Source organism: Canis lupus, chromosome 5 (genome assembly GCF_011100685.1).
Source record: "Canis lupus familiaris isolate Mischka breed German Shepherd chromosome 5, alternate assembly UU_Cfam_GSD_1.0, whole genome shotgun sequence".
Taxonomy (NCBI): domain Eukaryota; kingdom Metazoa; phylum Chordata; class Mammalia; order Carnivora; family Canidae; genus Canis; species Canis lupus.
The window spans coordinates 63035832-63053133 of NC_049226.1; the positions used below are offsets into that span (position 1 = coordinate 63035832).

Sequence of the window (17302 nt, forward strand, 5' to 3'; positions counted from 1 at the left end):
TGGTGGTTCCTCAAAAAGTTAATGGGCGAGTTACCATAAGATTGGCCAATGCCACTCCTGGGTATATACCTAAGAGAAATAAGAACCTTCCACAGAAAAACATGTATGCATATGTTCATAGCAGCATTATTTATAATACCCCCAAAGTGGAAATAACCCATAACACAGATGCCCAGGAACTGATGAATGGATAAACAAAATGCTGCCTATTCATACAATTAAATATGATTTAGTAATAAAAGGAATGAAACAAACAAAAAAAAAGGAATGAAACATTGATACACACTACAACATGGATGACCCTTGAAAACATTATGTAAAAAAAAAGAAAAAGAAAACATTATGTAAGTACACATTATATGTATGTGTATCTAATGTATATAGACACAAAAGATCACATATTCTATGATTCCATGTATATGAAATGTCCAGAATTGGCAAATCACAGAGACAGAAAGTAGACTAGAGGCTGCCTAGGGTTCAGACAGTTGGGGAGACAGAGGGAGTATGTGCTAATACATACAGTTTCTTGTTGGGGTGATAAAAGTGTTCTAAATGGATATTGGTGATGCTGCACCACTCAGTGAACACACTAAAGACCAATAAACTTTACACTTTAAATGGGTGAGTTATATTTTAATAAAGCTATTAGTAGAAAGTCCTCAAGATCCTGGACTATCAGGAGGGCTTGAGACTCTGGAAAGTTATAATTTGTAGCACACAGAATATGACCCCTTGAAGATGTCCAAGCTCTAATGTCTGGAACCTGTGAAAATGTCACTTTACGTGGCAAAACAGGCTTTGCAGATGTGACTAAGGATATGGCCTCTGAAGACGGGAGAGATCATCCTGGATTATTTGAGTGGGCCCAGTCTAATCATGTGAGTTGTTAAAAGCAGAAGCTTTTAAAAACTGCGCGCCTGGGTGGTTCAGTTGGTTAAGCATCTGACTCTTCAGTTCAGGCATGATCTCAGGGTCACAGATTCAAGCCCCATGTCAGGCTCCACGCCCAGTGGGGAGTCTGCTTCTCTCCCTCTGCCCCTCCCCCTGCTCACACACACTCTTTCCCTTTCTCTCAAAAATAAATAAATAAATCTTAAAAAACAAACAAACAGCAGAAGCCCTTTCTCAGAAGGGTCAGAGATGAACCCAAAAAAAGAGGAGGTATTAAAGCACTCAACCTTCTGTGTGGCTTTGAAGACCGATGAAGGGGACCAAAAGCCAGGGAATATGGTAGCTTCTAGAAGCTGGAAATGGCTCTCAGCTGACAGCCAGCTAGGGAATAGGAATCTCAGTCCCAAGCCACAAGGAACTGACTTCTGGCAGCATCCAAATGAGCAAGAAAAAGGCTGCTGTAGAAAGGAACACAGCCCTGCAGCCTTGGGGCTTGAGCCCACTGAGACCCATGCTGGATTCCCGATCCATAGGGCTGTAAGATAATACGTTTGCATTGTTTGAGTCACTAAATGGTGGCAAGTAGTCATGGCAGCAATAGAAAAACAATACAGAGCTGCTTCATGTAGACTTTATGAAGCCAATCTTTGGGAGGGGGGGGGGAGTGCTGAGCTTTCTCATGTCTGGGGACGAAAAGATCTACTTGTGGCTGAAAATCCACAACACCTGTTCTCCCCCTCCCCACCTGGTGCAAAAAGCAGAGTGAACAAGCAGAGCTGACTTAGTGAGTGGTTCTGAAAATAGAAACTGCAACGTGATTTTATTTCTAACTCCACAGACATCTCTTGTGAGTCATTCATCTTTTTGGGTCTCACTTTCCATGTCTGTGAAGCAGGCTGGCTTAACCCTGACTTCTGCCTACCCTACAGTTTAGGAAGATGAAAAAAAATCAGCTTCACGAAGAGAACTATAGGGTGCTCCTTGACAGGTGGAAAGCCACCGACGCAGTCTGGGTCGCAGGATGCCTCACGGGTTATTGTTCCTTTCTTCTGGCTTCCTTCAGGGGGCTTGGGGCACACCTTGTCCTCTGTGATGTAGTCTGGATTGTCTTGTAGCTGTTGGTAACACAGAAATGAGAAAAGCTTCAGGTAGGCAAATGTGTAGAAGCCAGTAACACGCCCAAATGGGCAAGGTCTTAGATTTGTGGGTTTGGGGGGGCAATACTCTTACACCTGAAAAGAAAATTGTTTTCTTTTTTCTCTTTAAAAAGATTTTATTTATTTATTTGACAGAGAGAGAGAGAGAGAGAGAGAGAGAGCGCACAAGCAGGGGGGAGCAGCAGAGGGAGAGAGAGAAGCAGGCTCTCCACTGAGCAGGGAGCCGGATGTGGGGCTCCATCCCAGGACCCCGGGATCATGATCTGAGTTGAAGGCAGATGCTTAACCAAGTAAGCCACCCAGGTGCCCCGAGACCAAATTGTTTTCATGATGGAAAGAAAGCAAAGTACTGGTCCATATCAGACTAGAAGGTACAGAGTCAGGATGAGCCTGAGATAAGGACTTTAAAAATAAGGGGGGAGGGTAGAGAAATAAAAACATCTCAGTGATGCATGGGAGTGGAAGGAGCAGCAGGGAAAGCAGTTGTGAGATCCTAGGCTCATTTCAAGTCACTCCTCAGACCCCACCCCACTGACACCTAAGTGGACACATGCATTTTCTTAATAAACTGCTTACAATTGAGGTGCCTGGATGGCTGAGTCAGTTAAGCGGCCAACTCTTGATTTTGGCTCTAGTTGTGATCTCAGAATGGTTGGATCAAGCCCCTTGGTAGGAAGTGGGAGTCTGAGCTCAGCTGGGAATCTGCTTGAGGATTCTTTCTCCCTCTCCCTCTGCCCCTCTGTCTGCTTGCATGTGCATGTGCACTCTCTCTCTCCCTAAGATAAATCAACACCTTCTTTAAAAAAAAAGCTGCTTATGATTGATTTGACTATGTCCTCAAGGTACCCACAGATCACCTTTGCGATGGCTGTATTAGGGACCTAGGAAATATCCCCTGGGCTCGTCTTAGTCCTTGGGCACCTGCCTTCTCTCATCTGTACCTCCCTCAGCCCCAGTTTACACAGTTGTGTGAGGCATGGTGCACTCAGGGTTACAAAACATGGGAAGGGCTCTTGGCCAAGAGTCCTGGTATCACCCAGACTGGTTTGGCTCCGATGCCCCAGACCCTCCTGCCCACTTCCAGCCAGTGGATACCTGGCTTCTTGACCCTCTCCCCAGGTCCCACCCTGTATGGCCTTAATTCTTCCTGAGGCCTGGCAGCTCATTGCAAGCCCCCAGGTGGCCCCCTGGCTGTGCTGACAGTGGGGCTCCACCCACTTTGGCTTCCCAGTCTTCCTGGAACCCTCTTGCCCAATATCCTGTGTGGCAATCTTGCCTGTTGGCTCCACTCCGTTTTGCTGGTCACTGCCACGTTCCCTCTACTAGTTCTCAATGCACTACCCCTAATGGAACCTTTGTGAAATAAAAGGCTGCTACCAGCTTTTCCTCTCCAGTCAGAATCCATTTCCTGGGTGGTCTGCACACTTTAGCAGAGGAGACCATGTGTTCTCCTGTCCCTGCGCTGGGAGGAAGGTGGATCTGGAGAAGGGACAGAGCTAAGATGCTCTAGGAGTAGGGATGTGGGATTCATATCCAGGAGGTGGTCCTGGGTGGCCTTGCCGTAATGACCTGAGGTCACTCAGGATCTTCACTCAGGAAGCAGCAGCTGCCTCTCTCATGGCTGGGGTGCCACTAGGAGCGCCCACAGCCCTGTAGGGCTGGGAGAAAAGCAGGCACAAGGTCGCGGCAGGGTGAGGGTTAGATGCTGCATGACCTTGGTAAGGACAAGGGTAGAGGACTAGTGTACCATCCCCTGGGTGCTGAAAGCAGCAGCAATGACCATGTCATCCCATGTACACACCCTGCCACTACCCTACAGGGAGGGCTTAGCCCCATTTACTGTGTCTTGCTAATAATGGCACACAGGTGCAAGCTCCCATTTACTGAGTGCTTGTCACAGGCCGCATCACCGCTGAAGCACATCCTCTTACTGCCCCTACTGTACAGGCTTGGGTCTTCAAGGTCACGTGGATATTAGCAGAGATTTGAAGCTAAAAGCGGAGCCGGGGCCATAGTGAGCTCTCGGACCCCTAAATCACCTAAATCACCACTGCGGGGCGTCGCAAGTGGGATGAACCAAGCTGCTCTTTGTACAGATGGGCAAGGCCTGTATGGGCAAGGCCTGAGGAGGTCAGGTAACCTGTTCCAGGTCCCACAGCTCATGCCAGATCCTGGGGACGACCCGGCCACCCGCCCTCCAGGCTTCCTCCACGACACAACCACTTCCCCGGCCATTCGTGGGTCTCAGAGGGCAGCGCCTCAGATGCACAGCAGAACCCTGCGCTGGCGACCAGAAGGGCAGCCGCGCCGCTTGCCCGCCCACTTCGCTCTGAAGTCCCGCCCCATCCACGCTAACCAAGAAATCATTCCGGAGGCCCCGCCTCCCCCCCCCGGGGCGACTCCGAACTAGGGGGCGTGGCTTCGCCTGCGCCTCCGCCGCGCGCCCCTCGCCGCGGACCCGACTGCGCGCGCGCGCCCCTGAGTCGGCCCCACTGCGCGCGCGCGAGCCGAGGCCGCTGTGGTTTGGGACCCGGGCCCGCGCGCGGGGGGTCGGGGTTGGGGGACCCCCCCGGGCTGCCGGTCCTGCCACGGCTCGCGTGGGGCACGGAAGGGGCGGCCGGGCGGACTCGGCCTCGCGCCCTCCGCGCCCTCCGCGCCCTCCGCGCCCTCCGCGCCGGTCGCCCCCGGTTCCTCTCGGCGAAACCCGAGCGCGCGTCCGACGCGGGGCCGCGTGACACGCACCTGTCGGGGCGGGCGGCGCCTGCGGACGAGGATGCGCGGGGCCGCGGCCTGGCCCGAGCCCGGCCCGCAGTGTCGCGCGCCCCGCGCCGCCGCCGACCTTGCCCGGAGAAGCGGCCGGCTCCGACGGCCCAGATGAAGTAAGCTGCCTCCCCCGCCGGGTCTCCGGCTCCTTCGGCCGCGGTCGGGGCGGGGGGCGGCCCCGCGGCCCGGGAGCTCTCGGGCCTTCTGGGCGGCGCCGCGGCGTGTGCCGCGCTCCCGCGGGGCCTGCAGCCCAGCCCGCCGAGCGCCCGCCCGGCCCCGCGCCCTGCACACAGACCGCTCACTTCCTCCTCCAGTTGCCTTTTTTGTTTGTTTTCCCCCTGGGGTCATTATAACTTTTGGCAGGAGCCCTCAGGTTTCAATCAGCGTTTGCAATACACCCAGCAGTGAATAGTTTTCCAGGAGTGAACCTATCTGCATCTCTGAAAACCAGCTCACTTGAATGCAGTCGGAAGTGAGAACTTCTGGAAAGATCATAAGCCGAAATTCTTTGCCCACTCAACCTCCCCTGTCCTCCCAACCGCCCCCCCCCCCTTCATGAAAGGGAGCAAATTCGGGGAGACTGGTGGAGTGGGCATATTTCAAACTGTTTTCTGCATTCTCTGCAGTGATGGATGGTGGATAGACTTTGAGCTTATGAGGCTAATCTTTTGGTAAGTTTTTAGGAGCACCTGAGATCAAAATGCTCCCTATTTGGCATGAACGGAGCTTATTTTTCAGACAGTACTTTGTGTAACTTTTCTTTGAGGTCCATGACTGCCCAATAAATAACCACTCTAGGCAAACATTCAAGTTATTTTTATCCAAAGATTGGAGTTCACTAAGTTACTCTTACAGTCAGATGGTTTCAGGTCATCTAAAAGGGAAACCAAGAGGCACCTTTGGCCATCCGTGGCCCCGCCACTTCTCACTATTGATGGAATAGGAACAAGGTAAGATGTCATTGCAGGATGCCAGATTCCCCCCACCCCCACCTCACCCCGCCCACCCTTCCTGCCAGACCCTCACCCAGGGGCAGAGCAGGAAGTCTGGTTTTGCTTTTTGCTGCCCTGAGTTGGGAGCCACGTGGCTCTCCGTCTGGGAGAGCTCTTAAAACCATTGCCCCCTGAAGTATTTTTGCAGCCACGAACTGGATTTTTTTTTAGCCCAAATTTGAAATGAGGCGGATGGATCCCCATTTTACAGTTGGGTAGGTAGGTGATAGGCCTGTGGCTGCAGAGCGAAGGGGTTTATGCTGGCCCCTCTTCTTTGGGCCAGATTATAAATCCTTCAAGGACTGGAGTGGGGACTTTTAACCTTTTTAGCCTGATATTTCTTTGATTTTTCATCAGTATGACTGGAGGGTCATGAAGCTGTTGATGAGCTGTTCCTTGGCATTTTTTCTGTTGCGCTTGTTAATTAATTTTGTAGCAATTCCAAGAAGCTAGCAAGAAAAGTAACTTTACCCAAGATACCTTTGGTTTAATAATGATAGAAGCTACATTTCTTGGGTGCTTACTGTATGCCAAGTGTCCTGCCACGTGTTTTATATGGATTGCCTCATCTTGTGCTTCTTATCAACTTGTTTTCCTACTCCATGGTTTCGACACATGAGAGAAGTAGACGGTTTGCTCCAGTCTCTCAGAGGGGCAGGATCGGTGTCCACGCCAATACAGTGTTTTAAATTTCACCACTTGGGGTTGTGATTCCGTGTTTTCCTGGTAGGTGGGAGGTAAGTGCCAAAGCCAGACTGCCCGTATTCACATCTGATCACCTCTGAACTGTCTGCCCTTCAGTGGCTTTCCTTCTGTGCACCTTGGTTTCCTCTGTTCTTGTTTTAAAAATGGGCGTAATAATGGTGCCTTTCTCATAGGCTGTGGCAAGAATTTAAATCCATTGTTGAATGTGAAGCTCTAGTATTTGGCATATAGTTAAATACTCTGTAAATGTTTCTTTTTATTATTAATCGTGTCGTTACGGTTAGGAAGCTGGTGTTAAGGTGTGCTGTGTCACTGTGCTTGAGGTCAGCAGTAGACATTTCTTCCTTTGTGCCATCATTCAGATGCAGATAGCTCCTACACAGGTGACAGTGGTGTTCTGCAGATGGGATTTATTTGTTCATTCAGCACATATTTAGAATGTACCTTCTGTGTGCTGGGCCCGGTTTTAGATACTTACATTCTTGAGGGGAGGGGTGGCAAGGACTAAGCAAAACAAATATACTTTCCAAGGACAATGTATTGGAGACTGATACGTACCGCGGAGAGAAAAGCAGGGAGTGAGATGGAGGTGGGAGGTTTGCAATTTTAGAGTCGGCTGAGAAAGCCTTACAGAGAAGGTGACATTTCAGCAAAGAATTCAAGTTAGTGAGGGAGTGAACCATGTGGACATCTGCAGGGAAAAGTAGGTCAGGCAGAGCGAACAGCAAGTACAAAGGCCCTGAGGCAGGAGGATGGGTGGCTGGAGCTGAGAGGGAGGCACAGTAGCAAAAGAGATCAAGGAGGTAATGAGTGGGGAAGACAGAAATGGGAGGCCCTTTAAGCAGTTCCTACAGTAATCTAGACCACAGGTAATGGTGGCTGGGACTAGAGTGGAGTGGTGGAAGGTGGTGGGTTAGTAGCTGTGTTCTGGATAAATTTTGCTGATAGAAACTATAGGATTAAAAAAAGAAAGAAAGAAAGAAACTATAGGATTTGCTAACAGATTGGATGACCTCCAATGTTTCTGGTCTCAGCATCTGTAAGGATGGAGTTGCCATTTACTGAGGCTGGGGGAATCTGCATTTGGACCAGATTGGGGACTTCTGGGGAGAAATCCATTCGATTTTGAACACAGTAAGTCTTGTAGGCATCCAGCTAATGGTGTCAGAGGAGCAGCTGATTGTATCAGCCTAGAGTTGAGGGGGAGAAAGCCCAGACCAGAGATGAAGGCCTGGTGTGGCATGCTGGTAAATGTATAACGACTCAGCAGGGGTGGGGGTTGGTGATGGAGAGCCCGATTTACAGCATTTGCCAATATCTGTGGTGCAATATTCCTAATTGGCTGTTGCAAGCACCGCAGTAGAGAGTATCTTCACCTTACACATACAATAGGTATAAAAAACGTAAAGAGCACGAGTTAGGAATAAAACGTAGTAAAATAATTAGGAAGGGATAAGCTGCAATAAGTATTTATTATCTTTGTTTTTAATATAATTTATTTAGCTATAAAATTGTGCGATTTTGTTTTTAATAATGGCTGTGTTTAACCCTTGGCTTGAAAAATTCCTGAAAATGCAGCAGTTGAAATCTTGTGTGCCAGTACAAGGTGGCTCCAGCACACCACTGTGATCACAGGGAACCAAGACACCTAAAGAGGTGATGGGTATAAAGATTCTCTGAGATCAGGGCAGGGAAAGGGCCCCAGAGCCTGATTTTGCAAGTCTTGTCCCCAGTCTAGCCAAGGGGAACAAGTAGGGAAGGAGTACAGGTCTCACAGCGGCTGAAGGATTTGACCTGCAAGGGTGTGTTGGGTGCTGATGGGCCCGAACAAGGAGAGTGCAGGAAAAATGCTGGTGTTGGTGATTGTAGAGAGAACTGGGCATGTCCCCTCCCACTTCGGTTAAAAATGATCTTCAGTTTGAACTCTTGTTTTACTCCCACATGTTCTTTCAAAAATTCCAAACTCATGGGCTGTGATTTGAAGAAAACCTCCCTTCTTCCTGCTTGGCAAGCAGAAGATAGAGGTCAGAGGTGTCAGTGTGGCATTGGGAAAGGAACAGGCTGCGGCAGCCACTGAACTTTACTCCTGCCCCTCGTCTGCTGGGAATAGGGGACTGGAGCTGCTGCTTCCTGTGGTTTACCAGAAACCACCCTGCACTGGAGTGCCAGCACATGCTGGGTCCATGCAGAGGTGGCTCAGGCACGGCTGCAGGCCCCTCCCTGCCACCATTCCTGCCAGTCTTGCTTGGGCAGAAACAAAGCCTGGTACCCTGACTCTGATCCAATCCTTCTGGTTGGGCCGGGTCAGCGTTTGAAGCTTTGGGAATGTTAGCTACATTTTAAAAGGTGAGTCCGCCAGGATGTCTGATGGGAACCCCTCCGACTGGGTGGGGGTGCCATGAAAGGTGCCCTGGACTGTGTACATGTGCCTCATCAGGCCTGAGGCTGAGATGCGCCTGTCTGTAGAAGGTCTTCTGCACCTGCCTGGAAGAGGCTCCCATAGCTCTGCTTTTGTGTTTCTGGCAGGTTTCTCGAATAATAATTGTTGTAAATGAAATCGCATCCTTCACACATTTAAGTTAAAGCTTCAGAGAGTTTTGTCTTAACTTTCGAATGACACGTAGCCATCAGCCCCTTGCTTCCTGTTTTAGCCTTCTTTCCCTGGCCCTGCTGCCCGGCTCTAAGGCACTAAGCACTTAACTGCCCTGTAGGAAGGCGGAGCTCTGGCATCTCCCTGATAGGAGAGGGGCTACTTCCTTTCCATGGAAAACAGAGGATCTGGAGGCAGTGAAGTAGCGGTGCTTCAGCTAAGTCTATTCACACTATAGATGAGGAACGGAGGCCTACGCAGGGCCCAAGATATGTGCACGGTGATGTGGTTTCCCCCAGGAGCCAGAGCAGAGCCACCGCACAGTCCAACCCACTGCCTGATCCACTATCCTTGCTGTGCTGGGGCTCTTTGAACTTTTCACCAACAGCTTTCTTATTTACTTATTCATTAAAAATAGAAACCATTCATGGCAGTACCAGCTGTTGGAATGCCGCATCCATGCTTCTGGTCTCACTTCAAGTGTGTAACTTTAGGAGGCGTATTTAGGCTCATTTCTCTTAGGGCAAGCAAGGAGGCAGGAGGAAGTGCTTCAGAAAACCCATCAAGGGGCACGTGGGTGGCTCAGTTGGTTGAGCGTCTGCCTTCGGCTCAGGTCGGCTCAGGTCGTGATCCCTGGGGTCCTGGGATCAAGCCCCACATCAGGCTACCTGCTCAATGGGGATCCTGTGTCTCCCTCTCCCTCTGCTGCTCCCCTTGCTTGCGCTCTCTCGTTCTCTCTGTCAAATAAATCTTTAAAAAAAAAAAAAAGAAAAGAAAAGAAAACCCTTCAGAAGTAGAGCCTCATAGCACGGGAGCAGTTTAGACCACTGGTGGACGTGTTGGGGCCATCTGGTTTCCCTCACCGCCACTCCCGACCTGGAACCCTGTTCTTGACTCTGGTGGGCTTCTCCGAGCCTGTTTATGTCCCTGTTGGGGCAGCAGGGAGGACAGCCATATCTGTCATTGTCGCCCTGCTCTCTGAGCAGGGCATCAGGGCTAGTCTGGGGAATGTTATGGGAATGCCTGTTTTGGTTCCTCGGTGCTGCCTTCTGCCCCTGAGACAAGGGGCGTTCGGTTTTTCCTGACAGCAGCAGCATTATGCCACCCTTAGGAGCTAGGAGGGGCCTTCCATTTAGCTAACATAGTTCACATCTGCATAGGGTTTGTCACGTGTGTCACCTCAGCTGATCTTTCTGACCCCCCCATTTAGTTTGGTAGAACTAGCCCTGTTTGATAGGAAATATAGGCCCAAATCGAATAGGTGACTTAATTAGATCACACACCAGGGGGAGGTGGTCTTGAGCCCTGGTCCTCTGACCCAAATGCCACGTTCCTCCACTTGACTGAGGAAGCTGATTAGCACAGTGGCTGGGGCCTCTGGCTTGGTGACATGACAGTTCTGCAGTCTTACGGAGTTGGGGTAGGGGTGCTGGCCCTTGGAGCTCCCTCACCTGCCTGGTACCAGGCTCTCTCAGGTTCCTGAGCTCTTCCTCTTGTTCCCGGCACATCCAGAGCCCTTGCTACCCGTATAGGATCAGGAGCTCTGAAATGCAGCTTGCCAGCTGGAGGCTCCTCCTCCTCCAGGCTGTTCTCTGGGCTTCAGATTTCTCACTTCCTCTTTCCCGCACTGACCTTGCAGCTTTTTCTTCCCTCCAGACAGAGATGATGGCCAGTTGAGAAAGAAAATGCATAAAGGGCCAAGGACAGGAATTGGGAAGCAGAAGAAAGTATAGAATGGTCCAGTGGGCCATCTGATTTGGAAGTGAGTGTTCAGGTTAAGGGGGAGGGGAAGGAGAAGCCTGGGAGGCCACTCAGCTGGTCCCTTGATCCCCTAGTTGAAGCTTCAGCAGTGGAAATGTCTGGTATGCAGATACTGCAATTGGACCCTCGCCTTGGTTTGGCCACTGACAGAGAGAGATGAAGAGGCAGAGGGAAAAGTTGGGGCAGGGGTTGCTGGCTGTCCTCAGGATGGAGGATGGTATAGGGATACAGGAGGGTGAGCTGGCCAGGTATCTCTTGAAACCTCAGTTTCCCTGCCTGACCAATACACTAGAGTGTCCTAGCTGAGGGTTTAGTGAATCTCTCTTCACTGCTTCAGTGCCCCAGGCCGGGCCCCATTGCCCCTTGTGTTTCTGAGAGCCGTGTTTCTGACCATGATTACTTTCTCCATCACCACTCCTCCCTTGCCCTCAGAGCACTGGCCTTGGTGGGAGACTGAACAGGAGAGCCAGAATAAGAACGCAACATAGTAAGCCCCCACAGCCTTGATCAGGACAGACGCAGGTGAAAGCAAATCCTTTGGTGCGTTTGTGGCAGTTCTGAGGCCTCTGGCCTTTCAGATGTGTCAGCTGCTTTAAATTAGGCTGGAAACCAGCTAAAATGTGAGACCCACCCCCAGGGAGGCTGTGGTGTGCCTTTACTGTGTGTGTGCTCAAAGGCCAGAGAACCTAGTGCCTGTCCAGCCCCCCACTTCCTCACCTAGCCCCCTTCACCACCTGAGCCTCGGCTTCTCTCACTGCAGAAGGGGAATAGTATCCACTCCACTGGTCTGTTTTCAGGACTTCTCTCTGGATCCCAGAAGATCCTCCCCACATGAGCACTTAGTTCAGTGTTGCGACTATCATTAACATATCATAGTAATATCACTTAGGCAGTGCTTCATAAGTGGTAAGCAGAGTCCTGAACATTTTCTAAATATTAACTCATTTTGTTCTTATGATTATTCTACAGCATAGGTCACTATTACCCCCCACTTCAGATGAGGAAACTGAGGTATGGGGAGGTTAAATAATTGTCCATGATCAAACAGTAAAGAGTTGAGCTGGGATTCAAACTCGGTTCCAGAGACTATATTTTTATTTTATTTTAATTAATTAATTTAAAGTAGTCTCCATTGCCCAGTGTGGAGCCCAACGAGCCTAACTCAGGGCCTGAACTCAGGTTCTGAGATCAAGACCTGAGCTGAGACTAAGAGTCGGATGCTTAAGCATAACTGAGCCCCCCCAGGGGTCCCCAGTGTCTATGTTTTGAATCCCTACACTGTGGAAGTTCCTAGGAATCGTTTTGTGCTTGGAGCCCAGCGGCCATGGGATAAACAAAAGGAGGATGAGCGGGGATGATCATATCTTCTCACAGTTCCAGCCAGCACCTGAGGGCCTGTTTCCATTCCTGAGCTGCCCTGATGGTCCTGGTGACCTGTGCTCATGAACAAGACTGGCCTTGGTTGGAGAGTGGACAGCTCCAATTCCGTGGCAGCCCCTGCGGGCTTCCCTGGTGCCTCCTGCAGCACAGTGGCCCGTCTCCAGCAAGTGGCCTACCACCTTTCTGGGTGTAGTCCCTGTTTACAGGCTAGGCTCCCTACCCACCTGTTCCTGGCATAGAATCCAAGCTGCTGAGGAAGGAGGGGCAAGCTGTGGGATTATAAAATTTTTTTCTGAGAAAACACGTGGTGGTGTTTTGCCAGACAGGAAATGTTTGATAGCCTAGAAATGTGTTTACCTCCACATCCCAGCCACCTGAACCATGTCTGATCCTTCCTGTTCCTTGTCTGTCCTACCTCTGCCCAGGCCCCCTGGCTGTTGGAAGATGTTCACAGTGGCAGTGTGCATGGCCTTTCTGGCTTGCCTGCAGGCTCAGGAGCTCCAGGGCCATGTCTCCATAATCCTGCTGGGAGCAACTGGGGACCTGGCCAAAAAATACTTATGGCAGGGACTGTTCCAGCTGTACCTGGATGAAGTGGGGAAGGGCTACAGTTTCAGCTTCCATGGGGCTGCTCTGACCTCCACCAAGCAGGGCCAAGAGTTAATCGCCAAGGTCCTGGAGTCCCTCTCCTGCCCTGAGGACATGGAGCCTGGGCACTGTGCCGAACTCAAGGGCCAGTTCCAGCGGCTGAGCCAGTACCGCCACCTGAAAACAAATGAGGACTACATGGCCCTGAGCAAGGACATTGAGGCACAGCTCCAACATGAAGGCCTTCGGGAGGCTGGCAGGATTTTCTACTTTTCAGTGCCACCCTTCGCCTATGCGGATATTGCTCGTAGCATCAACAGCAGCTGCCGCCCAGGCCCGGGCGCCTGGCTGCGGGTTGTCCTGGAGAAACCCTTTGGCCATGACTACGTCTCTGCCCAGCAGCTGGCCACAGAGCTCGGGAGCTTTTTCCAAGAGGAGGAGATGTATCGGGTGGACCACTACCTGGGCAAGCAGGTGAGCTTCACCTGGGAGCTTGCCAGAGTTAGAGCCGGGTAGATAGGTAGACCCCATTGACAGAGCCACACTGCGATTTGTGGGATTAGGCCTGAAGCCATTGCGAAATCCGAGCTCCCATGGCTGTCCTGAAAGTGGGCAGGCAGTGAGAGGCTGCAGGAAAAGCAGATCAGCAAGGGCAGGACTGCGTGGCCTTTGTCCATGTTTCCAGTGGTTTGTTTCTCATTGCCCTGCATCCTCTATGCAGATGTGGGCCTGACTTCCAGGGGGTCGTGGTGTGGGAATTAGAATTAACTTATTCCACACTCAGTCTGCCTTTTTTCAGTATCTCTGTTTTTCTGAGTTCTGTTTTGAGCCAGAAGGCTGGTAACAAGGTCCTACAGTGAGGACAGAGCCTACATCCATGCTTCCCAGTCAGGTTCTGTGGCAGAGCATGAGGCTGAGCTCCTAGGCGATGCAGGCCGGCTGGCCACTTCACTCTGAGCATACCCTCCAAGCACCTCCAGAACATCCCTTCCTAGAAACCCCAGCAGAGAACACATAGTGAAGTATTCTTTGGTAGTGACCAGGCTGGAGAGCCCAGGGCCACGTGTGTGGGCATCTCATAGTCTTCCAGGACAGAGGCATTGCTTTCTAGCCAGTCTTATTTAGAGCTGCAACATTCCCAAAGAGTGGTTCTTGGACCAGTGTCTGACCTGGTGAGGTTTTCACTTGTTTCTGGGAAAATGAAAAAAAGAGCACTTCCTAAAGGTTTTTTTGCTCCATTTTTGGTGTTAAAATATCTTTCTTTTATTAAAAGCTGATGGTAATAGTGGGTGCCTGGGTGGCTTAGTCAGTTAGGTGTCTGCCTTTGGCTCAGGTCATGATCCTGGAGTCTTGGGATCGAGTCCACATCAGGCTCCCTGCTCAGTGGGGAGTCTGCTTTGCCCTCTGCCCCTCCCCATGCTTGTGATCTTTCTCTCGTGCTTTCTCTCTTTCTCTCAAATAAATAAAATCTTAAAAATAATAAAAGTTGATGATAATAGAAGATAAGTAATCTTAAATATTTTTCTCCTTGCAAAATAAAAAGCTGGTAATCCTGTGGAGGTCACTTAGTTTTTGGAGACTGTATAGAGCTGTGAAGTCCTAAAGCCCAGGGACTGTGGCTCCTGAGAGCATCTTCACTGAGCCAGGGGTAGAGACGTCAGGGCCCTCCCCTGGAGTCAGGATTATTTCATCCTGAGAATCAGCAGCATAACCGTCTCCTTCCCTGGCAGGCCGTGGCTCAGATCCTGCCTTTCCGAGACCAGAACCGCAAGGCTCTAGATGGCCTCTGGAACCGGCACCATGTGGAGCGGGTGGAGATCATCATGAAGGAGACAGTGGATGCAGAAGGTGCGTGAGTGGTCCTGTGCTACAACCTCCACCTGCTCTGGGCCTGGTAAGGCATCGGGCCCTGCAGGGCAGGAGGATCTGCCCAGCTTCTGCCTGCCTTGGTTGGTGCTTCTTGGGGAGGATTTTGCTGGCATGTGTCTCCCTCCAGGGCTGCTGCATGCCCAGTTCTGGACCATGCTAACCCCCAGGGTGCCCACAGGCAAAGCCCACATGGTCCTTGCTGCCCTTAGGGGACACAGACCTGGAAGCCAACCTGAGTTTTACATGGATGTTGTGGAGACCCTCAGAGCTGCACAGGGGCTCCTCAGACCTTGTACTATATAGGTGGCCCGGTCTGCCTAGATGCTTCTTCTCACCTGCTCGTTACTGCCTGTCCCTCCTGGTTGTTCATTCCCAGCTTGGCTGCCACTTTCTCAGGGGGCTTTGCTCGAGGGCCGTTCTCCATAGGGTCCACTCCCATCACACTGTCAGCCACCTGCCTCCCTTGTCTACCCTCCAGTCTTTTCTGGGTCTTTTCCAGGTCCAGTGTGCCACTCTCGGGGCTGTAGGCACCAGGCCCCTCCATTCTGGCTCCTGGCATACATGTCAGAAGTGCCAAATAAATACCAAGTGAATGAGCAGTGTGGACCTGGGAGTGTTGGGCCTGTCTTTGCTGGGTGACCTCAGCACGTCACTCCTATCATTTGTGAGGTGGCGTGCAGGGGATAGCACCTCCCGAGGCTTCTCAGAGCTCTGGCATTCTGGGATTTCTCCAGCTGTTTGGAGCATCAATGGTTATGTTCAAAGCATCCATTCTTACCTGAGACAGTACAAGCTAATTCTTCTTGTGTCAGCCACCCCCCCCCCAAAAAAAAACACAATGGCCAAATGAGGTGGGTCCTATTATTAGCCTCTACCTACAGACCTAGTTTGGTGATGTGGCCAAGGTCACTGAGCAGGAAGTGGCAGGACTGGGTTCTTGGGGTGCAGTCTGGCTCTGGAACCCAGGCTCTGCACCACGGCATCCTGTTCATCCCGCTGGCTGCTCTGTGCAGCCTGCTCTGGAGTGCCCAGGGCCACTGTGCCCATCCTGCAGTGTGCCCCTGGGCAGATTGGGGGCCACAGACTCTTCGGGCCTGGTGGGGGTCCAGGAGGTCTTGTCTCCTTCCATTTGCCTTTTCCTCCTCTTCTTTCTCCTTCCCTTGGCTATTCTGTCCACCCTCCCTCCCTCCCTTCCTCTTCAAATGTATATCCGGGGCTGAAGGCCATGCAGAGGGTGTGAGGGGAGCTCAAGGCTGTGCAGAGTGTGTGAGGCACAGCCTCAGCCCCTGATACCTCGCAGGTCACTGGGGGAGAGGCTATATCTGTATAGACTCCAAAATGAATGATGCAGGCAGGCAGTGTGAGGGGCCCCGCGAGCCAGGCCTCTGAGGGCATGGCTGGCCTAGAGAGGAGCTGGGTTTCTCCAGCCAGGGAGCCCATACCAGAGCAGAAGCCCTCTCCACACTCACTGAGCCTTCGTGGGTCTCAAGAACCTCCCCCTCCCCCTCCATATTTCCCTCCTGTCCTCAGCAGGGGCTCAGGCTATGGGTTTGCTCCTTGTGCTGTGTCCCTGTGGGGGTGAGTGCTAGGCCTTGCTCCTGCTTCATCTGCAGAGAGATGCACCTCAGATCTGGCGCCGAGAGTGTGGGGGGTAGAGGATGGGAAGGTGCTGCTGTCACCCCTTCTGTAGGCTAGCACCAGTCTCTGCCTGGATTTGGCTCAGCCACCAGCAGGGCTGGGACACCAGGACTCCTCCCCCATTTTTAGTAAGTCCTTGCTGTGCCCACCCTGGGCTGGGGAAGAGCTGGCATCTGGAGTTAACCACTTGACACTGTTGTCCTGTGTTCCTTCCAGGCCTCCCACCCCATTTCCCTTTTGGTTTCTGATGTCATCTGTAGGGTTTCTTTTTGTGGGATCCCTTGGGAGCCAGGGGCTAGGCAAACTAAAAGTCTGCTTACCCCAGCAAAGGTACCTTTGGATATTGGAGAAAGGAAGGGAGAAGGCAAGATAGAAAGGTGGGCCGAGGCCCGGGCAGATCTATTTGCCAAGGCCTGGCCTGAGGCAGGGGAGTCTCAGGTTTGGATAGCAGTAGACAGCCGAGGTCAAGAAAGGAAGGCACAGTGGCTCTGCTTTGGAGGTTGCTATGTGGAACCAAAGCATGGGCCCAGCTTCCTGCAGAGTGTGGGTTTTGAGGGGAAAGTCTCATTGCTGCCATGCTCCAGAGCACACAGCTTTTTCACTCCTCTGGGCCCTGTGGCTTCAGCCCGGAGGCACAGAGACACAGAGCAGGCAGGCAGGCAGAGGACCCACTAGCCCCTGGGGGACTTATAACCAGTAAGTGTGTGGTCAGTGGGCTAGTTCAGCCACCTGTCCCTGTCAGAGATGGCCAGGGGGACTGAAGCTGTCCTGGGGGTTGGATCTCCTTGGTCGGCCTATTTGCCTGCTAGTTGCATACCTGGGCCCAGACCAGGGTTACAGGGGCTGAGTTCCTGCTACTGTGCTCATCCCTGTAGCAAGGAGGGCCTCTGGCAACAGTGAGTTATCCCTGTCTCCTGGGCCTTGGGACCCAGAAGGACAAGCATTCTCTGCATGCTGAGAAAGTG

At 51.7% G+C, this 17302-nt stretch overlaps 1 protein-coding gene and 1 long non-coding RNA gene across 12 annotated transcripts in view; one reads left to right on the forward strand and one right to left on the reverse strand.

Annotated features, from left to right (window-relative positions):
* Positions 1 to 401: 401 nt before the first annotated feature.
* LOC111095990 lies at positions 402 to 5031 on the reverse strand. The gene is made up of 2 exons (XR_005359884.1): positions 4794 to 5031; positions 402 to 2009 (listed from the first exon to the last, which is right to left on the reverse strand). It is a non-coding gene; the product is annotated as an uncharacterized LOC111095990 (long non-coding RNA).
* The window catches only part of H6PD (hexose-6-phosphate dehydrogenase/glucose 1-dehydrogenase), a 29206-nt gene continuing 16740 nt past the window's right edge, over positions 4837 to 17302 (forward strand). The window contains exons 1-5 of one of the 11 annotated variants that reach the window (XM_038537889.1): positions 4911 to 4930; positions 5441 to 5485; positions 5684 to 5764; positions 12668 to 13304; positions 14561 to 14678. In XM_038537889.1, coding sequence (XP_038393817.1) covers positions 4926 to 4930; positions 5441 to 5485; positions 5684 to 5764; positions 12668 to 13304; positions 14561 to 14678 — 886 coding nt within the window. In that variant the 5' untranslated portion in view covers positions 4911 to 4925. Of the gene's footprint in view, positions 4931 to 5147; positions 5765 to 5818; positions 6544 to 7545; positions 7646 to 7679; positions 8858 to 12667; positions 13305 to 14560; positions 14679 to 17302 lie in introns of those variants that run through there. The other 10 variants (XM_038537897.1, XM_038537896.1, XM_038537895.1 and 7 more) reach the window with 10 other exon arrangements.